At 42.2% G+C, this 25,259-nt stretch overlaps 1 protein-coding gene across 1 annotated transcript in view; it reads right to left on the bottom strand.

Annotated features, from left to right (window-relative positions):
* The window catches only part of ARHGAP42 (Rho GTPase activating protein 42), a 325,063-nt gene that overhangs the window by 73,451 nt on the left and 226,353 nt on the right, over nucleotides 1-25,259 (bottom strand). The window contains exons 5-6 of the mRNA XM_003780781.3: nucleotides 9,056-9,157; nucleotides 261-371 (exon numbers count right to left, since the gene is read on the bottom strand). Of these exons, the coding sequence (XP_003780829.1) occupies nucleotides 261-371; nucleotides 9,056-9,157 (213 nt within the window). The remainder of the gene's footprint in view (nucleotides 1-260; nucleotides 372-9,055; nucleotides 9,158-25,259) is intronic.

Here is a 25,259-nt window from a genome sequence, read left to right as displayed (position 1 = left end):
TGCCCCCACTGCTCCCAGTGCCCCCACTGCCCCCACTGCTCCCAGTGCCCCCACTGCCCCCAGTGTCCCCACTGCTCCCACTGCCCCCAGTGTCCCCACTGCCCCCAGTGTCTCCACTGCCCCCAGTGCCCCCACTGCTCTGCTCTTCATCCCTCCTCTGTGCCTTTTTTTTTTATTAATCAAAATTTTCAACAGAAAAAGTACTATTTTTTTCTTAAATTGTTTTGAGCCTAGTGTTTTATAAGGAAATTGAAACTTACCGGTTCAACAAATTCAAACTTCTTTTTTTCTTGGACCTCTTGAATTTTAAAGACATATTCTAACGATGCTTCATAGAAGTTCTGATGTTCTCGGTCAATTTGTGTATCTGCCTACAGAGTCAAAAACAGGCAAAGGATGACACAGAAAGTGATTATCAGTGGTTGACATAGAAAGGGACTCAATTCGTGTTCTACTCTGAAATTTTATTAAAAAGTAATTCTTGTAGAGGCTGGGCCTGGTGGCTCATGCCTATAATCCTAACACTCTGGGAAGTCAAAGCAGAAGGATCCCTTGAGCTCCAGAGTTCAAGACTAGCCTGAGCAAGAGCAAGACCCCGCCTCTACTAAGAAGAGAAAAATCAGCCAGGCATGGTGGCTCATGCCTGTTATCCCAGCTACTCTGGAGGCTGAAGCAGGAGGATTGCTTGAACTCAGGAGTTTGAGGATGCTACGCGTGAGGCTGACACTATGGCACCCTAACCTGGGGCAAAAGAGCGAGGCTCTGTCTCAAAATAAATAAATAAATAAATAATTCACACAGAAAGTTTTAATTTAGCACTTATTACGGTCCTTGACCATAAGAACTTACAGTGTGTAGAGTGATAGATACATATACATGAACAATAAGCCTTCCACCTTTGCTGCAGTAAAAAATACACATATGTATGCCAGGGGTGGCGGGTTCAAACCCAGCCCTGGCCAAAAAAAAAAAACTACAAAGGAAAAAAATACACATATGCATATATATTACAGAAGAGCTATATAAATATAAAGGAAAATCTAGGTGATCATAGAAGGAGACACTAAATTCTCAAAGAAAATGTTTGAGTTGAAGGAATCGTCAGATGAACAGCGTGACAATGATACAGAAAAGGGAGACACTGCTCTTATGAAAAAGTCCAGAGACGTGAAGCAGTCTGACCACATTTGGCAATGCTATATATTAATACTACAGGCTCAGCGCCTATAGCTCAACCGGCTAAGGCGCCAGCGACCTGCACCAAAGGTGGCAGGTTCGAATCCAGCCCGGACCCACCAAACAACAATGGCGGCTGCAACCAAAAAATAGCCGGGCATTGTGGCAGGCGCCTGTGGTCCCAGCTACTTGGGAGGCGGAGGCAGGAGACTCACTTGAGCCCAGGAGTTGGAGGTTGCTGTGAGCTGTAATGCCACGGCACTCTACCCAGGGGGACAGCTGGAGGCTCTGTCTCAAAAAAAAAAAAAATACTACAAAAGATCTTGGGTACTGCATAATAAATTAGGATTTTTAATTGAGGGAGAAACATCTGAGAATATTAGATAGGAGAGCCACCTCACTAGAAAGATAATATTGGCAGCAGAGTCAAAAAAATAAGAAATAATAAGAAAGAAAAAAAAATTCAGTGGCTCTGCCCTGACGAATGATGCTCCATCAATCCCAGGCACGTTTCTTCTATCTGATCGCAATAAGGTTGTATTGATAAAGTGCAGGAGAGTGTTACTGAAATAATTTCATTTTCATTTACACTTCGCCTCTTGTTCACTTTCTCTGTGCACTATCGCTGCCAGACACACTCTTTAAAGTAACTCTGGCTCAGCAGAGAAACCTGGGTTACCGTTTCTGACCCATTTCACACTCCTCATTGCCACCTGAGATTACTAAGAGCCGATGAAAAGAAGGGGCTCTCTGGATTACTAAGTGTTCATTAATTGCTGGGCATTGTGGCAGGTTAACGGTTTGGGAACAGAAAACTGCTTTGAATTTTGAAGCCATTCATAATGCTAACTGCAAAAATAAGATCTAAAAATAAAAAAAATCGAATTAGATTTGTTGGCTTGCATATCTTCTGATTTCATCTAGAACCCCTTTAATAACACAGTTGACCCCGGGACAGCATGGAGGTGAACGGGGCAGGGCCCCTGACAGGCAGATTCTCTCTGGTCTCTGCCACCCCGGGAGGGACAGCAAGACCAGCCCTTCCTTTTTGTCCTCTTCTTCCTCAGCCTGCTCCATGTGAAGCCGATGGTGTAGACCTTCTGGAAAGCTTCACTTCCACCTAATGAATAACCATATTTTCTCTTTCTTACGATGTTCTTAATGACATTATCTTTTTTTCTAGTTTGCTTTATTGTAAGACTATGTACATAAAACATATAACATACAAAATATGTCTTATTCAACTCTTTATATTATTATAGTAAAGCTTCCAGTTAACACCAGACTACTCATAGTTAAGTTTTCTGGGGAGTCAAAAGTTGTATGTGAATTTTCAATGGCACAGTGTGGTAAGGTCAGTACTGCTAGCACCTACACTGTCCAAGGGTCAATTATAATTATATATATATTTTTATGCTGTTATGGATGTATTCATATAATTACAAGCAACCTAACATTATCAGCAACTCAGTAGGGGGTTTTAAAGTTGAGTATCCTACATTTATAAACTCATATATGTGAAGATTACATACTTCAGGTAGGAGATTTGAACCAAAAACTTCTTAGCTCCCGAATATCATTTAGGAAAGATAAAGGTTAACAGCAACAAAAACAACAACAAAATCAGCATTCCACAGAATCTCATTTCTTTCCTTTTTATCACCACGAGGAGAAGAACACACCATGTGTAAAGATGAGTTAAGTCAATAATGAGGGATGTGGCTTAGCGCCCATCGCTCAGTGGTTAAGCTGCCGGCCATATGCCCTAGGGCTGGCGGGTACAAACCCGGCCTGGGCCTGCCAAACAACAATGACAACTACAACAAAAAAATTGCTGGGCATTGTGGCAGGAGGCTGTAGTCTCAGCTACTTGGGAGGCTGAGGCAAGAGAATTACTTAGGCCTAAGAGTTTAAGATTCCTGTGAGTTATGACACCATGGCACTCTACCAAGGGTGACAAAGTGAGACTCTGTCTCCAAAATCATCATCATCATCACCATGGGGGATGGGTTGTCAGGTCAGTAAATGTGTAACAACTGGCTGGCTGGGGAGAAAAGACTGATTTGTGGTATCTGGTGGTTTCTGTGGTGCAAATATTCCCAAATGGCCAGTTTCAAACCATAAACCCAACATCCCTGAATGTGAGAGCTGGAAAGAGAGGCAAAAATGGGCTGTCCAGAGCAAGCGTCAGGACGCTACTAGGCATAAGGGGTGCAAGAATATTTTCATTTTCAGGGATAACATTTTTTCCCCACAAGTTATTTTGAAGATTTTATTTTCTTTAAAAGACAGTGCCATTGACTTGGCTGCCTTGCACATAGGAGCAAACTAGACTGTTTGAGGCTGTCAGAGTCCACAGATGCTTTCTGGTCAGCAGAGCCAGGCAGAGGAGAGCACAGCACGCCCCAGTGCTGTCTCTTTCAAAGGTCTGCTCAGGAGGCTGGCGTCTGGGAATGGGACTTCAGGAAGGTTCCCATCACTCTAACTGATAAGACATGGCTTACTAGGCCTCAACTGTTTGTATAAACAATATGGTTTATGCAAACACCTCCTTTCCTTCTGGGAGTATGGAATTTGGGTTCAGGCCAGCGGAGGGTCCCTCTGTGAACAGCCTCTAGTGCAGCCCGGGGCACTGAGTCTCTAAGGCGCTCCTGGGGAGATGACAATTTACATGTGTTGCCACAACTCACTGCTGGGAATCGAGCATGTCCTGTGTGTCTCCCCGGGAGAAGACTCTCAGAAAGTTATACCTAATCTCTCCCAGACCCACACATGCACCCTTCCCCCTCACTGAGCTTTCTTTATGGTCTTTCACTAATACGTCATGAGTATCACTATGTGCTGAATCCTACGAGTCCTCCCAGAATATCACAAAACCTGGGTGGTCTTGGGGACACTAACACAAAACTATGACATCACTCCTTCATCCTCTCACTCCCCCACCACCCTTCCGTAAATGCAGGGGGAGCACAGGAAGGATGAGAGAGAAGTAACGACTCTTAGCATTTGCCAGTTATAGATGTTTTATCACCTTCAGTACAGATAACGGAAATCCAATATACCAAAGCTGCTTTGAAAGGTCATCCAGAGTGTAGAGTACTTAAGAAATACAACAGCTTAATTCCTTTTCAGCCTAACAGTTAGAAAGGCATTCTTATACCTAAAATAAATCCGTTTAGCAGAAAAACTTATACACAGAGTATGTGGTTCATTAGTAAATACTTGCTTATAACCCCCCTAGCAAGTAGTGCTATATATGTGGTATTGGGTAAGTAGGGTGATCATAAGTTTATCATTCAGACTAGGACGATTTTCACCCTGGAAGTGAGCATTAGTAATCATTATACCAGAACAATAGATGTAAGCTGTTGTGTGCATAGCACAAGGAACTCCAAAGGCTGAAACCAAATTAGTTTAACAAGAAAATCGTACAGTTCTGCAGATATCTAAATCCTTCCTAACTACAATAAACTACCCACTTCAAAACAGAAGGAAAAGCCTTAGGGGGTATTTGTTGAATCATTCTCAGAGGAGAAAGATTTAAGTTGGTCTCTAAAGAATGATCAGGAGATGAAATGAGAACAGTTTCAGAGAAGGAATGGAGTCAGGAGAAATGATATTTGGGTAGATCAAAAGATTTTTTTCTAAAGGTTTTGTTTGGAACAGACAGAAAGGGAAGTTAAGGCAGAAAAGATAGAGTAAGTGTAGACTTCATCCGATAGACAGATCTAAGCAACATTTCATGAAGATTAACACAAGGAAAGGGCGAAATACAGGGATTCAATGATCAAATGTTGTGCCTGGGAATATAAAGAGATCCCTTGTTTGATAATGGAAAGAAGAGTTAAAAGACATGGGTATGAGAAGCAAGGGGAAAGTCAAAGACAAATTTATACAAGAAATGATAACAGCATTAAAAGATAATTAAACATGTTGGGGGCGGTGGCTTGTGCCTACAATCCTAGCACTCTGGAGACTGAGGTGAGTTGATTGTTTGAGCTCAGAAATCTAAGACCAGCCTGAGCAAGAGCAAGACCCCATCTCCACTAAAACCAGAAAATATTAGCTGGGTGTCATAGCAGGAGCCTCTAGTCTCAGCTACTCAGGAGGCGGAGGCAAGAGGATGGCTTAAGCCAAAGAGTTTGAGGTTTCTGTGAGCTGTGACGCCACAGCAGTCAACCCAACGGCAACAGAGTGAGACTCTGTCACCAAAAAAAAAAAAAAAAAAAGGGAAAGAAAGAAAGTAAAAAGGAAGGGAAGGAGGGAAGGAAACGTACAAAGATTTTTTTAAAAAAATATAGCTAAACAAATGAGAAGATAAAATTCAAGAAATGGTGGTGGTAAGCAAGATCTCACGTGTCACTAGGCAGTGGTGATCCAAAGTCCTGGTAACTAGGTCGGCAGCAGCATCAGACATGACAAGGTCAGGACCCGAGAGGTGCACTCATCAGGAAGTGAGAGACAATATACAAGTAGGAGAGATTTCAGAGTCATGAATCAAAGGATGAAAACAGAGGTATAAAATTAAAAGAAAAGAAGAGAAAAGAGAGAAGAGAAAGAGAAATTAAAAGAAAATGAAGTTTGCGTCACTGAGGAACTGAGGGTAAGAAGAACCTGTTGAAAAAGGAACCAATTTTCCCCTTTGCTTTCTAATGACAGACGTAATACATATTCCTTATTGTAAGTGTATTCATTATTCACTGCTATAACAGAAAAATGGACAAACAAGTGCAATCACACTGTTAATATTTTTATGTGTAAAGGGTGCGTGCGCGCACACACACACACACACACACACTTTACTTATTTTTTTTAGAGACATGCTCTGTCACCCAGGCTGGACTGAGCTTAATCGATCCTCCTGCCTCCGCCTCCTGTGTAGCTGGGACTATAGGTGTGCACAACTACACCCAGCCACTTTTTAAATTTCTTTTGGGTAGAGATAGGAACTCACTATGCTGCCCAGGTTGGTCTCAAACTCCTGGACTCAAGTGGTCCTCCCATCTTGGCTTTCCCAAGTGCTGGGATTATAGGTATGAACCACTGCATCCAGCCCAAACTTATTTTAAAACAAACCTGGGATAATAATGCATATTCTTGTTTAAATTTTCTTTTATTCCCTTGCCTAATCTAATGAACAACCCCCAATATCTTTAAATGATTTCCCAAATAAAACTTTTAACAGCCATATCACATTCACTTTTGGTTGAACATATTTACCTTAATTACTCTTTTGTGCCATTTCAGTTCTATCTAAATTTTTGTACTGTGAATAACTCTTGTATCAATATTTAAGCAATATTTACACAGTTTTTGTGTTTATCTCTAATAATTTCTTTGGGGTAAATTCCAACTAAAAGAAATAATCTCAACTACCTTCTATGTTCAGATTTGTTGAAATACCATGTCAAACTTACCTTAAGAATGTCTGAATCTTTTTGTGCTCCAATCAGTAGAACAAAAGTCTGCCCTGTTTCCTACAGCTCCAGTAACCATGGGTATTATCTTTTAGTAAATTGAAGTGGTCAGTCTGCATTGACCTAACCATATTTATTATAGTTTACATTTCTTCTTTGATCAATGTCCTTTTGTGTCCTTAGCCCATTTATTCCACTGAAGTGTTTCTCTTTTTCATACCGACTTGCAAATGCTTCTTCTTTGTGAGATGACGGTGCTTTGTCCTATGATATTGAAATTCCTGAGTGCTTTCTCATTTAATTCGGCTTAAGGTCTCTGGACATAGATATTCTTACAGGTTCAGATCTTTCTACATTTCCTTTGTGATCTCTTCCTTTCATTTTATGCTTAGAAAAGAATTATGCATCCACATATTGAATATTACTCCTTTCCATCCATTATAAATGGATAGAATTTTGACAAGTCTGTTTCCCATTCTCTAACTGTTTACTCTAGTGACCTGTCAAATTGATGGCCCTCGGATTTTGTCAACATAAACTGACTCTTCAATTTGGTTCTAGAAATGGGCAGCCACTTATTTTCCATGAGCAAAATGAATAAGGTGGTGCAGGTGGGAAGGCACACAGGGGTCTTCTGAGAACAAGTTACTAAGCTTGGTGCTGAGAGAAGGACAAGAGCTGCTCTAGAAAGGGACAGGGGACTCTTAATGCCAAGGGCCAGGGATCTCTGAATGCCATGGCACAGAATTAAACACCTGTGGAAGCATCTGACTATGACAGGTTGGGTTCTAGGAGGGGTAGAGGAAGAAAAACTCAAGCCCTATTCTTTCCATGTCTACATTCTGTAATACCTGAAAAAAAAACATTTTAAAATAATTTGTTTGTTGTATCATGTTAGGGGCTGTATCTCCTGGAAAAGAAGTGAGTGGGGTGTGTGTGTGGGGGGGGTGTTACCACCTATATTACGCTATTTTCCAGCTTCCCGCTAAATATAGCACCAGAACAAATATTCTATTATGCCCTACCTTACGGGATTTAGGTCCACTAACAAGGACAAGTATTAAATATTGACCAAAGTTGGCAGGAAAATTTGAGACCTATTCTCCAGAGGACCTTAAAACTAGGATGAAGTTATCATTTCCTTACGATGGCTTCAGCAGAGTCTTGTCTAAGGGTGGCTGCTCATGTATGTTAGGAACCTAAAGTTCTTCAGGGACTCTAAAAATCACCCGTGATTTTGCAGCAATTTGTAAAAGCACCTGGTGGTAGCCGGGGGCACAGCAGGTGACAGTGAGCTGGCAATAATCAGAAAGCCCCTCTCCACACGACTGCACCCCCATCCAGACTACAATTCACTCTGAGTAGGGTCACCCCAGGACAGTGAGTGATGAGAAGTACAAGCATTTAAGACATCACAGGTAAACATACGAGGGAATTACAAAAGCAGTACCAAATATTCTAAGATTCAATGTGTCCAAGAACATTAAGATAGAATCTTGCTTTCTTTAATGACAGGTTATGTTGCATTTCACTTTAGTCACAAGATCTTTTCATAAGCTCACAATGTGAGCTTGTATGTAAAATTATACTATTTTAATAGCAGGTGTTAATAACAGAAGGCATACTAATAAATTCATGTTTAATATCAAGCAAAACAAAACTTTCCAATATTTAACATCTTTAAATAAAGAAATGTGATGCCCTAGATGAAAACAGAAGTATGCTGAAAAAATAAAAGGAATCAGATGCCAAAAAAGCATTCTGGTTCCATTTCGACGCTATGCAAACTTTGTAAAACTCTAACTTGTCACGTAGGACTTGGGGCTAAACTGGGAGGTAGGAGAAATACGCAAATAAATATGGAGGAGTGAGGACCATTTTTTGGCATCTGCCGTTGCTGAAACTAAAACTTCACTACTCCTCAGTCAAAGGACTGCTCTGGAGTCTAACAACAACAGCTAAAAACACCACCGAGAGGAAGAATCAAAGACTTTTAGACAGAGAAGCAGCAGACTTGTTTACACGTGTAGATTTAAGTAAAGTTTTTCTGTTCATTTGTTCTTCAAAAAAACCTATATAAAAAATGGAGATTTTGAAACACGTAGTTTTTTCCTACAGAAGAAAGGCTTTAAAATCAGTGTCACAGATATTTTAAGCTTAATATAAAGGCTATAATATAAATTTCATAGGTCCCTGCCTCTTCAAATACGCCCAAAAAGAAGAAAAAGGTTTCATTTCAACCTTTCTTGTTGTTGAAGGAAATTCTAACCTTTCACTTGGAACTGTTAATATTCAATGCCATACGGTGTTGAAAGCATCTGTTGGTAGTAAGTGCTCAATGCAGTCAGTTATCATTACTGTAATTATTTGATTAAATAGTAGCATTCTTTGAGATACTTCCATGTTTGGCAATTTTTACTTTACATAACTTAATGTTAATGCAGTTAAATGGAAAACCTTACCTCTTGCAAATGAGACTCCTTTTTCTTTGCAGACAAATTTAAATGCTTTTCAAGAATTGAGTAGTATTTTTCACTCTCTTTGTCAAACTTCTTCTTTCCATCCTAGAAGACAACAATGATAACAAAAAATTCAAATCAGAGCATCTTAAAAAACCTTAATTTTCACCATCTCCATCAAAAGTCCCACATAATTACTTAAAATTTAAAATTACTAAAAATTTAGTATGGGGTGGTGCCTGTGGCTCAAAGGAGTAGGGCACCAGCCCCATATGCCAGAGATGGTGGGTTCAAACCTAGCCCTGGTCAAAAACTGCAAACAAACAAACAAAAAAATTAGTAAATTCCAAGAATCTGCAAAACCTTAATTTCATAGAGTAGAAAGAACAATGTTAAGTAAGTTATTTGGGTATGTACACTGCTTTCAAGAAGATTTCTGTCTCGTGGGGATAAGCACACAGATACACAAACCCAGCAAGTCACAGCTCCTTTGGAGCTCACAGAATCGTAGTCTGGGTGGGGACCCGCTGGCTACACGAGGGGCGCTTTGAGAGCCTATAGTAATGATTGACTCCAAACAAGCAATTCTGACCCAACAGGTCCAGGATGTGACCAATATGAAAATGCCTTTTTGGTGATTCAAATGAGCTGACACACTACATATAACCAGTCTAGAGAACTGCTCACACAAACTCTTTTACACAGAATAATTATTTCTCAGCCACAAAAGAAACCTGGTATTTCAAACAAATCGATCTTAACAGGGAGGTAAACAAAGTTTTCAATCTTGGTAGCTTCAAATGAATAAGAAAAGATCAATAACGTCTATATCAAATACCCACAATATAATTATAATAGCTTGCCTATGCTTATTTCTGAAATGCTAAGAGTTTGGGGGTGGACGAGGGAGAGAGAGCCCCTATGAACAGAAGGCCTTCTGCAGAGGAGGGGAACAAATTTATCTTTTATCCCACGGCAGATTCCACAGAAATGCAAATGGAGAGAAACACTGAAGGAACCGGACATACCTGAGCACACAGTCTTCTCCTGCTATAAATGCGGTATCTACCACGTAAGCCTTTCCCATGTATGAGACTACACGACATGTTTCATAAATTTCACTCACTAAACAAATACCTTCCTTTCCTTCATTTCAATGTCTCTGAAACTGTAATCTCTGGATCACCTGAATCAGAATCAAGGGTGTACAAGCTCGTTCAAAATGCAGATTCCTGTTTTCTTCCACCCAGCGGTTCTGGAATTGTTCTTAATAAGCTCTATGATTATTATGCATAATTCTTTGCTTCATTATTTTCATAAGTACCTGGAAGGGGTTACTTAAAAATAATGGATGGATGGAAAAAATGAGGAAAGGGTAAGGAGAGGGAGGGAAGTTCAAGGAGAGAAGAGAAGGGCTGTAGCTTGGGCGGGGGGGGGGGGTTCCCAGGTTTACCTATTTAGGTAAATGCTATTTTGATCCATTGGCCCTCTTATTTTCCTTCTTCTTCTTCTTCTTTTTTTTTTTTTTTGAGACAGAGTCACAAGCTGTCGCCCTGGGTAGACTGCCATGGCAACATCATAGCTCAAAGCAACCTCCAACTCTTGGGCTCAAGCTGTTCTCTTGTCTAAATTTTTCTATTTTTAGTAGAGATGGGGTCTCGCTCTGGCTCAGGCTCGTCTCGAACCTGTGAACTCAAGCAATCCACTTGCCGTGGCCTCCCACAGTACTAGGATTACAGGTGTGAGACAGTGCACCCAGCCTGATTTTTCTTCTTGATTACACTTCCAGGAACCCATTCTGAAATTTTGCCATACATGGAATTTTAGCAAGTGAGTTGGTAACATTGAGTTCAAAGGAAAAATAAGAGCTTTCTGTTTTAAAAGTTCAAGTCACTTTTAGACCATGTAAGTACTGAGATGTCTGTAAAATAGCACATTTGCAAATGACAGGGAGAAAGTCAAAATCATTAAAGAATTTCTATTACCTACGGATAAAATGTGGTCCTAGGAGAAACACAACTAGACACAAGTGCAGCATTCCTATCCAGAAAAGGTGCACCGAGGCCTCCTCACACTTCAAACTATACAGTGTTGGACTTCAAGGGGAGCCCAAGCCCAGCACATGAGTCCACCACGCCCGCCCCCATTGCTGGAACAGATACCGGGTGGATATTCCATTTCTCCTCAGTGGATGGTACTCTATAATCTGGCCTTTCAGCCCACAGCTAACCTGCCACCCGTTTTTCCAAAGTCTCGCTCACTAGCTTGTTTTGAGCTCCCTGATCTTGCTTCTTTTCCTCCCTGGGCCATCCTCTCTGACATAAATACTCATTTCTTCCATTTTCCATACATTCAAATTATATCTGCTTTAGTACCCAGCTCAAAGAAACGTCATTCACAATTCCCTACCATGGATTCTCTCCTTCTGAATGACTGAACCGAATAGCTTTCTATATGGTTCCCTCACAGTGTCCACGCTCTACGCTGGAGCAGAGATTTTATCTATGTACCTCATTCATCTTAAAATTGAATAGCTAGTGAATGCCCAATAAATATTTAATGAGCAAGTAAAATTCTTCTTCTTACAGTGGTGGCCACTGCAGTTCCTCCCAGACATCTATTTGTTCAACAAACTGCCATCCTTAGTACAAGGGCCAAACAGCCCTAAGTCACACTCAGTGTCCATGAATAATGTGGGTGATCAGCTACGTTACAGTACAGTGCATGAACTGACTCCCTTTCATCTTACAATAGGGGCTCACAATCCCCCACTGGGAACAGAGGAGGAAGAGGACGGCTCCAGAGCAGAGAGCACAGCTGTGGCAGTGACACTGGCTTCTTTGTTTTCAGTTAGTGTTCAGTGACGGCTTCCAAAATGTTAATTCAGTGCCAATACATCAGCATTCCTGGCAATACAAAAGTCATTCCCAGAAATACTTCCAGGATTTTAACCCAAACCCTGGCCCTTCACACCACTAGGCCAGTAAAAAATGATCTTCTCAATGTTTCCAATGATATAGAAAACAAAAGCACACGCAGTTCGAGCAAAGAACTAAAGAGCTGAGATAAAAGAGCAGCCACAGCTATAATCTAGGGATTTGTATTGTAGGAGACAAGGAGCACTTCTCCCTCTCCCCTCAAAGTCGCGATTTACTACTCCCATGAGCCGAGCCTTATTTGGACTTAGCCATGTAGCCCCACACAGCTGCTGCTCACCTCTTATGTGACTTGTTGCGACATCAAACTAAGAATTGTCTCCGAGATCAATATTGCTGACGGAAGGAGAAAACAACCATGAATTGTGTGCACTAAACGCTAAGCAACACCGCTGCCTTCCTAGTGCTACAGCAGGATTCAGAAATGGAGATCATCTATTACAATGGATGGTTTCTGTCAATCCAAGCAAGCACAACTGAATCATTTAAAATGAAGTCACAGAGAAATAATAATCATGAGGGAAAAAAGAAGAGGAGTAAAGTAGACAGGGATGTCCTACAGGAGTGTGAACATCTATGGAACAGTCGGACTGTGTTAGCATCATAATTGCTGCTCTCACTTACGATGCCCATGGAGAGAAAGAGACAGAGGAAGTGAACAACACAAAGACTGAGAACTTCTGAATAAAACAGGTCACTGACAATGGCAAGCTACTCCTCAAACCCAGCAACAGGTGCGAAAGGCAAGCTACGTGTGGGTCTGCCATTGGCATTTTCCACCGCAGGGCACCCACCTGAGCAGAGGTGTGTTCCTGCAGTGACTGTGGTCACACCACGGTGAGGACAGTGGGAGGCTGGGAGGCAACCACCACCATGGCACAAACGCCAAGGCATTGTGATATAGCTGGGCATTGTGGTGGGCACCTGTAGTCCCAGCTACTTGGGAGGCTGAGGCAAGAGAATCCTGTAAGCCTAAGAGTTTGAGGTTGCTGTGAGCTATGATGCCACAGCACTCTATGGAGGGTGACATATGAGACTATCTCAAAAATAAATAAATAAAAATAAAAAATAAAGAAATGAAAAAGCCTTACTTGTGTATTTTGAAAAATCTTTCAACTTTATACTTAATGCCAAAAACAGTAATGTGTAAAGTAATAATAACACATGAGAAATTCTTATAAATCATCACAGCTCTAGGCCCTAAAAACATAGGAGAGGATAAGAGGCAGCACCAACCACCTGACTAGACTTCTGTTTCTGATGTCAGAACGGCAGCCTCAGCACCATCAGCACTCCAACTCCTAGAAGGCCCAGCTGCCAGGATGCTCCAGCCCACATGCCGCTTAGGAGTTTCCTGAGGCCCAGAGATTTGGGCGTCCGGACGCTCAACTTGTTGAGAATCTTGGTGTAGCTTGCACAGGAACAATTCCAGTCTCCATAGTCTAGTCCCCACCCACTCCCCCATCCACAGTCTGACAAAATACAGACACACTAGAAGGACTTTCTTCTGGGCAAACATGCATCGTAATTCACTATCATCTTTTCCTGTGCCAGTCACAACACTGCCACCATCTGATTCACAGAAACCAAACAATTCATATTTACACATATAAGGAACTCCTACAAAGTGGACAGAAAGAGAAGCAAACAGATAAAAATATATGTCAAGGATATGAAGGAAAAACATACAGAAGAGGAGACCCAAGATGTGACAGCCACAAGAGGAGGTGCCCAAACGCACTAGTAAAAGAAGAAGAAAAGCACATTAAATCAGTGGGACATGGCATTCTACCTCCAGATACCACAGGAGTTAGGAGTTGAACAGTGCCATGGGCTGAATACAGGCAGAGATGCAGAGCCCTCACGGGCCTGTAGAGGTGCGCAGCCTTTGTAGAGGGAAACAGACCCATTAAGTGACATTAAGTGTGCCCTGCAAACCAACTGCTGGTGGGAATCCAAAGAAATGCCCACACAAACGTCCACAAGGACACATTCATCAAGGTGTCACCTGGGAATGGGAAGGGAGCCTGAGTATTTGTTGCCAGCTACCTAAAATGTACTAGGTACATGCCTTGGAGTGCTATGCAAAAGTTAGAGGAAAATATTAAACGTGGATGGATGTTAAAACACAGTTTTAAAGTATCTGAAGGGATTTGAAGCCCCCAGTCCCCTGTTGAAGTGGTGAGAAGACAGGGAAGTCTGGAAGGAAGAGGGGGGACAGTGTCTGGAGTGGCCATAATCTGTGAGCTCTGACAGAAGAGGGGGACAGTGTCTGGAGTGGCCATACATGGGCTCTGACGTGAAGTTATGCTAAAACCAGGGTTTCACAACTCTGCATACCAGACAAGACGTTTGGAAAATCACCCTGGGTGAATTAGGAGGTTTCCTAATTAAAGTTACTTAGTTTTTCTCCATGCCAAGCACTGGAATTTCTCTGTTCTGGGATAACAGAGAACTTAGAGGAACAAGCAGGGAGTAACGAAATCCTGAGCATGACAAAGATTACTCAGACCACTTAGCACCACAGCAGAGCCTCTACAGTTGACCACTCCCTACCCTGACCAGCCCCTGAGGTCTTTCTAATCTTCCCAGAGCAGACATGCACCACAGGTACTCAACGGAAGATCCTTGTGTCGGCCACCTGCATACACTGGCCAGTTTGCTACAGTCCCTGGGGTGGTCAACTTACAGAGCTTCTACTGTGCTACCACATCTGAATGAGACTGAGGGTGGTCTTTTTTCTAATTCCTAAGGTGAAAGCAATAGCAAATAGAAATTATTTTTTATATTACATGAAATACATTAATAGTATCACTATAGTTCAAATTTCCTAGAAAACAGTGCCTGAGGCAAACCTTGACAGATAAACCTTGGTGTGTGTCTACAATCTTTGGATGGCAAGACTGAGGGAAAAATGGATGTGAGAGGAAGGAAGGAAAGTAAACAAATGATCATTACTGAGCTGCCACAGCAGCAAGAACCAGCAGCCAGGTGCTGAGGAGGGTCTCGCTCTTGCTCAGGCTGGTCTGGAACTCAGATCTGCCCACCCTGGCCTCCCAGAGTGTTAGGATTACAGGCATGAGCCACTGCACCCGGTCACTATCACACAGTTTTAAGTCAGTAAATGCTGATGTTTCGTTAATTGTCACTGTTGCTTCATAATCAAGAAGACACAGTTCATAAACACAAGAACACTTGCAGAAGGTCGTCTGTAAGGTGGAGTCACCCTCTTGACTCCTGTGAAATCACCAAGTCACTGCTCCTATAGTAAACGTTAGTCCAGACTATGTTTGCAATTATGCCAACCAGGAGTGGGCTGGTCACACCTCACATGGGAAACAAGCAGTCCAAGAGCTGCGCAGCAGAGGACACTCAGACTCCCCCTCAGAGCTGCGTGGCAGAGGACACTCAGACTCCCCCTCAGAGCTGCGCAGCAGAGGACACTCAGACTCCTCTTCACAGTGCCCCTGTATGGATGACTGAAATTCTCCCATTACTTTATTTTCACTGGAAGACAAACTATTCTAAAATTCAAAATCCTCACTCTCAGGCAATGTTTAATCATTTTGCAAAGACCAGTAAAGAAAAAATAACATAGCCATTACCATGTTTCCCCCAAAATTAGACCTATCCAAAAAATAAGCCCTAGCAGGATTTCTATGCATTTGTTAAATATAAGCCCTACCCCGATAATAAGACCTAGTGTTTGGGCACCATGCATTCCGGCGCAGAGAGGAAGACATCCCCTGAAAATAAGCCCTAGTGTGTCTTCTTGAGAAAAATAAATATAAGACAGTGTCTTATTTTGGGGGAAATACGGTAGTTAGTAAAATTATTGATTCCTAGGCATAGAGTGATAAGTTATGTTTCAAGAAAAAGGTTTTTTTAATGATGATCTTAATATAGTTTTGAGACTTATTCCACTTGTGAAAATAAATACAATGGAGAAAAGCTAAAACAAATGTTTCCATCAATTGTGTATGCTGTTTGTCTTGAGAATGAGGCTATTCTTTATAATGGAATTTATCAATTAAAATTAGCCAAAGTAATTCCTGAAGGTTTAGTTTTGTGGTCACAAAAATATTCACAATTAATTACTACAAATATTTTTTATTCTTTTTTATTACTATTAACACATCAATCAATTTAAGCTGACTTTTAGGTGTCACAGTTTCCACAGATTTAAATAAATTTGAAATGCAAAGTTTCTTCAAAGGGAATTCAATTTCATACTAAAGGAATTAAACTCGAAAATTTCAAGTTAATTAAATTAAATAAGGTCACAATCTGTCTCGTATGCCAGTTACTTATGATTCAACGTTTCTTCACACCTTAATTCTTATTTATGGCTTTTTGGTAATTCACTGAGGCCAAATTAATGAAAATGAAAATTTTGACCCAATTTAATCTATTTTGTGTTTTATATATATATATATATATATATATGACAATTAATTAGAAAGTTCATTTCAAAGCAGTGGCTAAGAATGGGATTATCTATTTGTTCTTTCCTAAGCTCTGAATATTCTCTCCATATCATGAAGTCCAACATCAACCACAGACTAGAAACATTTAATGAAATTAATTTTTAATAACATAAAGCCGAAATTTTAAACACTGAGTTTCAAAAGCCTTCAATCTCAAAAAGAAACACACCCACATTCACACTCTTAAATGTTTTTCTAAGATTTCTGTCATTTCTCATAAAATGATCCCTCAACTCTCCATGGAAATCATGTTGTTCAAATACTCCCAGCATTCCAGTGAATATATGCTGAGCACCACAAGGGAAACCCAAGGTGAAGGAAATAACTTACAAGTTTTATTTGCTTATAAATTCAAAGTATGCCACATGGTGACCACCTGTTCCCCATCACCAGTGAGGAAATAACAGAGGCAATGGCCTGAATCTGAGATATTTAGGTTAGTCATAGAGAAGGCTTTTTAAACTATTTTGTGTATCAGATTATATTGGTAGACATGAGGTAATAACAAACGTGCCCAAATGAGCCTGGTCACACTGTACATGGGAAACAGAAAAGAAAGTATGCTGCTGTTTTAAGGGCAGACAGCTGACATATTTGAAAATTATTCTTTTAAGACTTTTCTAGAAGCATGTATAAGGCCTTCTTCATTTGGTTGTAGACAGACCTCATATGTGACCAGTTCCACTTTTATTTATGAGAATGGCTTCTTTTTATCATATTCTCTAAACCCAGGCCTATAACAAGAGATTGTATAGCATATATTAGACATAAGATTAGAGCATTACTTTTTAGAATTTGACTTAGGGTAATACAACTGACTAAGTAGTAAACACAGCATTCAGGAAGCAAACTGTTACTGGTTATAATCTGATACACATTAGGAAGCTTCTGTGTTTTAAAATGACTGCAATGATTTAGAGCTTTGTTGCCCCCCATCTAAGCTATTTTAATTAACATATACCTGATCTTCCTGTAGATCTTATTCCCTCTCCTATTCATTATCTATATTTCAGTTAGAATAATTTATTTAAAATAGTTTTTACTGTCATATTCTCCTCTGTAAAGAGTTTCTCCAAAGCTATAGAATGAAGTCCAAACTTCTTAGCAAAGCAAACAAGGCCTTCCATCTCTAACACTGCTAACTTCATATTTTTTGTTCTAGTAATATCATGAGTTTGAAGTTCTGCCCATGTACCTTTACAGTCTTGTGCCCATGCCCACCTTGCCTCTGGTGTTTGCTGTGTCCAGCAACCCTCCTTCCCCTGGCTAGCTGTCCCTCATCTGACCAGACTCGCCTCAGACATCATCTTTTCAGAGACTGGACGTCCACCTTTGAACAAGTGCCCCTTTTTGTTCCCAATGCACTGTCCGCCCTACTTTAGTATTTACTATCTCACAGACACAAACCATCGGGCTGTACTGCACCCAGTAACAGCTGATGGCTCAGTTATTTCCTATGACTTATTCATTTCTGAAACTCCAGGATCTTAACAAAAAAAGTCTGCTAGGTATGTAGAAGCTTAAGAAATGTTTCAGACTGACAGAACAATCTGAAGACTATACAAAAACAAGAGGACCTGGGGGTGAGGAGGGGAGACAGGAGTAATGCAAGGAGCTTCCTAGGGGCCACATGCTTTTCCTCACTGATTCTCTTGTAAATAAAAGTCCTATGAAATACTTATTTGAAACCTAGACAAAAATCATGTTTTTGGTAATGCTTCCTCTTCTGGGGCTTGAGAGGGCTATCTCTCCCCTCTGTCTCACATGCCTTGGAAGAATCACCTGATTAATTTGTCCAGGAAATAATGAGTAAACCAGGAATTATGGGTGGCTATGGGAAGACATCCCCTACTCATTGGCCTCAAGATGCAGTGTGAACACAGCATCCTCCTCGGAGAGCACAGCCGTGATGGCACAAAGTGGCTGTGAGACAGGTGTGGTTTCCCAAGACATGGAATTCTCCCTCAAAAACACAGTGCTCACCGCCCCCCAAGGCATTTCCAAACACGGGATTATTTTAGCTAGTATCTCTGATAGTAACAGAATCACCCACTCTTTAACCATAAGGACTATGTGAGAATAAAAGGTACCTAAAATTAGTAACTATTTGTCCCTGCCATAAAGAACTCTTCTGAGAATACACATTATCCAGGCAGCATTTTAGCTAAATTTTTAATTTGAAAAATATTAATCTGCCTCTTCATTTAAGAAAATAAAATATTGTTTTGAAAAGTTATGTTTATGCTACATAATGTCACAGGTTATGAGTACAGCCATTAATGACAATCAAACAATAGTTTGGTTCCAAATCCTAATTCCCCTGCTTAATATCTATTGGGTCCTTACAGGTATATTCCTCCATTTCCCTCATTAGTAAAATAGGAATAACAACAGTGCTTCCCTAATCAAGTCCTTAAGAAGAATAAAAGCAGTAACGTCATCTAAATTTCTTGGCACATAATATACACTTAATCTTCATGGAATGGTTAGGGTAATATAGAAAGCTGTAATGGGCAAGTTCCCATTCCCATTCCGGTTCCCAGCTCCCCCCTGCCCCAAGGTCAATTCTGAGAAAAGGCTTCAGAATAAGGAAGCACAGGAAGTCCCCAAGTTCACAAAGACCCCCTAGTCCCTGGTGAACAAACAATAGTGAGAAATTTACTCAAGCTATGTTTCTCAAGCTGTAACCCTGCCCTGAGCTAATCACAACGTTCCACTTCTGTATTTACTTGCTTGCCTGGCTATAGAGAAAAAAAAAAAGGTATAAAAGAAAACCTGCCTTCCACTTTGAGGCTAACTGCCTTTTGGAGCAGTGGTCCCCTGCGCAGGTGTAATAAATCACCAACTGATGATACCTAAGTGGGGTCCAAGTCTATCTTTGCAGGTTGTGACAGATATAACGTGGGAGGCCCCAGCAAGATCATCACCCTCAGACCCTCACTGGGCCCGGTGCCGGCCCATGGCTCCAGGGGAAAACCTCAGAGAGATGTTCCTTTGCCCTGGAGCCCTCTGACTTATGGATTCAGGGCACAGGTCCCAAATTTTCCATTCTGGTGACTTGGCTGAGGCACCCTGGGTAAGTCTGTCTGGATCTCTAGAGAATTTGGGGGAACTTGACCAGCTGGACACAGGTTGTCAGTCTTCTGTGGTTATTAATCATCTGTGTCGTCGCTTTTTGTTCATCTTTGTTTGTCAAAGTCCACTTGATAATTTATCTGCAGTGGGGCAGGGACCATCTACCCTGCTGACTCCTTTAGAGTGTCTCAGAAATTTTTCTGATTTCAGCTACTGCGCCATGGTGCAAGAGTGACACCAGGCACTTTATGCACCCTCTGTGAACTGGACTGGCTGGCTATCAGGATGGGCTGGCTTCCCAGTGGGTCTTTTAACCTTCCCCTTCTCTCCAACATCCAGACAATCATTTATGGCCACACTGGACACCTGGACAAGATCCCCTATATCGATTCTGGATCGACATCGCTTCCAAAGGCCCAGCTTACATTTGAAAGTATGCCAACCACTTAACCCCCTCTCATGTCCTTTGTGCCTCTCTGCCAGGTTCGTCCAAGACATGCCACACCAAGACATAGGCTCCAAAGTCAAAAGGACAAGAGCCTGGAGTTCCCCATATTGCCCACTCCCTCTGAGGACCCCATCCTGGACCCTCCCCTCCAGCCCCATGCTTTGTACTTACCTCCGTAAGATCCCCACCCAGAGGTACCAACACCTTTGGCTCCCCTATAACCGCAGACCCAGGGAGACCCTGCATAGCTCCTTCACAGACCCGAGAAGGGACTATGTATCAGCCCTCTAGTCCAGATTCCACTTCTGCCCTGGATCCCCCGGAAGTAGGACCTCCTTCTTCAGTGGCTCCAATTTTACTCTTCTGCCAACTAGCCCCCACCCCGGCCTCAGGGGGACAGCCATTCATGATATATGTCCCCTTTTCTACCAGCAACCTGTACAATTGGAAAACCCAAAACCCCCCATTCTCAGAGAAACCACAGGAGCTAATCTCTCTTCTTGAAACTATCTTTTTTACCCACCAACCCACGTGTGATGACTGTCAGCAACTCCTCCAGATGTTTTATTTACATCTGAGGAACATGACTGTATCTTGAGAGCAGCCAGGAAGGCTGTTCTGGGACCTGACAGACACCCAGCATCAATGTCGCTCTGTTGGGGGCTCACTTCCCAAGTGGCCAACCCTCATGGGACCCTAACTCTGATGAAGTTAGGGAGGCTCTACTTTGCTACTGCCAGATTCTGATGCAAGGCCTCCACTAAGGAGGCAACCAATTTGTCTAAGGTTAGTGCGGTCATTCTGGGACACACAGAAAGCCCTGAGGCTTTTTTAGAAAGGCTATTAGAGGCTTATAGAACTTATACTTCCATTGATCTGGAGGCCCCTGAAAACCGGAGAGCTATAAACGTGGCTTTTGTTGCCCAGTTGGTCTCAGACATTAGAAAGAAACTCCAGAGGTTAGAGGGATTTGAGGGAAAGAACCTCAGTGAGCTGGTGGAGGTCGCCCAATGGGTGTACAACAACAGAGATCCCGTGGACATGGCAACCACCAAACACATAGCGAAGGTTGTCATAGCCACTCTACAAGAGCATGCCAAGGCCAAAGGACCACCTCAATCACATGGAAATTACATTGTGCATACAGACCCCCAAAGTTCAGGGCAAGTTGAAGGAACAGTTAGTTAGGAAAGGAAACTAAGGAAACTAACTTAGTTAGGAAACCTTAACTAAGTTACATACAGAGACTGGCTCCCCTTCACCCTTCTACGCTCCTGGTGCACCCCTTACATACAAGGCTTTACCCCTTTTGAAATTAAGTATGGATCTCCCCCTCCCATTTCCAAATTAACCGATGAATTACAAGCCCCCATTTGTAATCACCAAATCATGAGCTCTTTACAGGCCTCACAGACATTATATATAGAACTCCAAGACTTACAGACCTCAGAGACATTATGTACAGAACTCCGAGACTCATAGTCCTTGCAGACATTACGTGTAGAACTCCGAGACTACATCCAGCTGAGCCCTGCTAACCCTGAAGGCACTTTGCCTCCCCGATGGCTGCACTCCCTTCAACCAGGAGACTGGGCCTGGCTAAAGAAACACAAACCTGATACCTTATCTCCAAAATGGGAACAGCCTTACCCTTTCATTTTAACTACCCCCACAGCTATCAAGGTTGGTGGAAAAAAGCCCTGGATTCATTATAGCCAGACCAAACCGGCAGCCCAAAGCCCCATCCTGCAGTCATGGAGCCTCCAGCCAACTGGGGACCCACTAAAATTCCAGTTATGAAGCATCCCTCCTCTTCTTCACCATCCTGAACTCCAGGCAAGGAACCAGCAGATGAGGAAACTACTACAACCAGCACCAAGTAACCCCCCACGATAAGATCCTCTCCCATACCAAAGATGGCACCAAACTCGCCTGCACCTCAATGATGGACACCCAACCAGCCTTCTACATTGAGCTCTGCACTCTGTTTAGCAACAGCTGGAGAAAAACACTGTCAAGGTAGGGACAACCTTGGGAATGTATAGGCTTATGATCAACTCAAAGGTTCAGAAATACAGACTTTTATCTATGCCCTGCAACTGTTAGGTCTGTCTTCAAGTGAACAATCTTGTGGGGCAGCAGGGGACTATTATTGTAAAAACTGGGGCTGTGAAACTTCAGCATTGTGGGGTATAACAAAAGATCCTAAATAGGATTCCATAGAAATGGTCCAGGCATCTGTACCCAAAGCAGTAACTGCAATCCTATCAAACTACTCATAAAAGACGGGTAGAAAGAAGAATGGAGGACAGGCTTAACATGGGGTATCAGGCTATATATCAGTGGACAGGACCTTTTGTTTACTATTCAAACCCCTCTCCCCTGGCCATCTCCCATCAAACTGATAGGCCCAAATCCTATCCTTAATCCAGAGTCCCCCTCCCGACTCTCCCACTGGTCCCAATCCCCACCATCCCGGACCAAGTACCATTTCTTGTCACTTCCACCCCCGCATCCTCATCCCCTATACTTGCTCTTTTAGATGCTGTGTATAAATTTGCAAATACCACCTATACCAATTTAACAGATGATTGCTGGCTCTGCCTTAACCCAGCCCCATCATACTATGTAGGAGTAGCTACAAATGCAACCTTTGCATCTTCCCCAACCCATCTAATGCCTTACAACAAAACAGCAGCATATGTACATGGGGCTCCCTACCACCTTAACCTTGGGAGATCTACAAGGACAAGGATGATGTATTATATCCCCAGGGTAACCCTTAAGAAACTCCACTTACCAAGATAACTGCTTAAAGGTCATCCAACTCTCAAACTTCTCCCCCCCACCCCCACCCAGCCATGTCTCCTTATTACTTAGTAGCTCCTAAAGGAACTTAGTTCGCATACTCCACTGATTTAACCCCTTGTGTAAATTCTGTAATATTGTACAACACCCCCCCCCAAGTCTGCATACTAACCCATATCATTCCCAAGTCTACATTTACTCTGGGGAAGGAGGAAGAGAACACCCTTTTCGACCTACAAAGACAAACTACAGCCCCCATTTTAGTACCCCTACTTGTAGGCATAGGATTAGCTGGCTCTACAGCCATGAGCACCACAGTTCTAGCCACCCGGCCCCTCAGCCCAAGTTTTGAAGCACTCATCACTCAAATTGATTGAGACCTCCGGAACTTAGAGACCTCCATCACTCACTTAGAAAAGTTCTTTTTCGGATTATGTGTGAAAACACCACACTGTACCCCAGAAGTTCATTAATGTACACAGTTACCATTCAATAAAAAAAAAAAAAAGAAAAGAAAAGTCCTTAAACTCACTTGCAGAAGTAGTCCTCCAAAATAGAAGAGGTTTAGATTTACTCTTTCTGAAACACGGAGGACTTTGTGTGGCCCTATGGTAAACATGTTGTTTTTATGCTAACCATTCTGGAGTTCTAAAAGACAGCTTAGCCCTAGTCAGAAAAAGGCTGCACGAATGGAAGGAACAACAAAAAGAAGACATAATTGGTATGAAACATTATTTAATTGGTCTCTGTGATTCACAACCCTTCTGTCAGCCATAGCAGGACCCTCCTCCTCCTCTTAATTGGAGTAACACGTGGCCCCATCATCTTCAGCTGCCTCATGGCCTTCATACAACAAAAACTCCAGACCATAAAACTGATGGTGCTACACACCCACTATCAACCCCTCCCTAGCAATTCAGATGAATCAAGGGTTTGATTCCCCAAAAAGACCAGTGGAGAATGTAATGGGCAAGTTCCCATTCCCATTCTGTCTCCCAGCTCCCCCCCACAGAGTCAGTTCCGAGAAAAGGCTTCAGAATAAGGAAGCACAGAAAGTCCCCAAGTTCACAAAGAACAAAAAATAGTGGGAAACTTACTCAAGCTATGTTCCCTGGTGAACAAACAATAGTGGGAAACTTACTCAAGCTATGTTTCTCAAGCTGTAACCCCATCCTGAGCTAACTGCAACATTCCACTTTTGTACCTGCTTGCTTGCCCAGCTACAGGAAAAAAAAAAAAAAGGTATAAAAGACAACCTGCCTTCTACTTTGAGGCCGACTGCCTTTCAGAGCAGCGGTCCCCTGTGCAGGTGTAATAAATCACCAACTAATGATACCTAAGTGGGGTCAGTCTATCTTTACAGGTTGCAACAGATATAACAAACCCATCAAGAAACAAATAAACTATGAAAGGAAACCAATATAAAAGAACTTCTGAAAGATCACTGGGGCCTGGAACAGTTTGAGAAAGACAGACTCCAATGGTGCTGGCTTTGGGCCAAGTCAAGTTTTAGAGTCCATGAAGGGATATCCCCAATGCCGGAAACATGGACCTTCAAAAGATGTGGGTACTTAAGGAAAATCTATCTCCAGATTCTTCGGAATTACTGACATCTGGAAGCCTGCCCTGTTCTATAGTTCCTCCAAGTCTTTTTTTCCTTTGTCATACATGGCCATGGAGCAGCTCATGTTTCCCCTAACTGCATGGGAACCCTTCATAAACCCCTCTGTTTAGGATTCTGCTTCAGGGAGATGAAAAGCTTCAGCTAATGCTTTTGTCACAGGTTTTTGGCTCTGAATCTTCTGATGTTTCATGTTGTGTTTCTATCAGCTGCTTCTCTCTCCATCTATGAGACCAGCCACAAGAGTAAAGACACTGCCCCAGTGAGCTGCCAACGCCATGCAGATTTGTCTATATATGCGGAAGCAACTAGTCCCCCAATTATTAATTATTTGGTTATAAATTATCCTTATGGGGACTCTTGAGAGCTTGTTTGTAAGTACAGAATGCTGTAAGTTGGGTGGTTCCTAACCCAAAAACTGCCTGTATATCTTGGTAAGTGACCAAAAACTTTTAGAATTAAAAGGAAAAGAAATACACAAAGAAAAATACATACACATATCCCATGCACACACATACCCTCACACCCCTCATATCCTCCCCCACACAACTCTTACATCCCACACACACACATATCCTCACACCCCTCACATCCCCCCACACACATATCCTCACACCCCTCACATCCCACGCACATACACACCCTCACGTCTCACCCGCACACGTATCCTCACACCCCTTACATCCCACACACACACATACCCTCACACCCCTCACATCACACCCACACATATACTTTCACACCCCTCACATCCCACACACACACATATCCTCATACCCCTCACATGGCACCCACACACACACCTTCACACCCCTCACATCCCCCCACACAC

This window comes from Otolemur garnettii, unplaced genomic scaffold (genome assembly GCF_000181295.1).
Source record: "Otolemur garnettii isolate 467f Iridium unplaced genomic scaffold, OtoGar3 scaffold00001, whole genome shotgun sequence".
NCBI lineage: Eukaryota > Metazoa > Chordata > Mammalia > Primates > Galagidae > Otolemur > Otolemur garnettii.
Note: the sequence above shows the minus strand (reverse complement) of the source record. Positions and strands in the feature narration are given on the sequence as shown.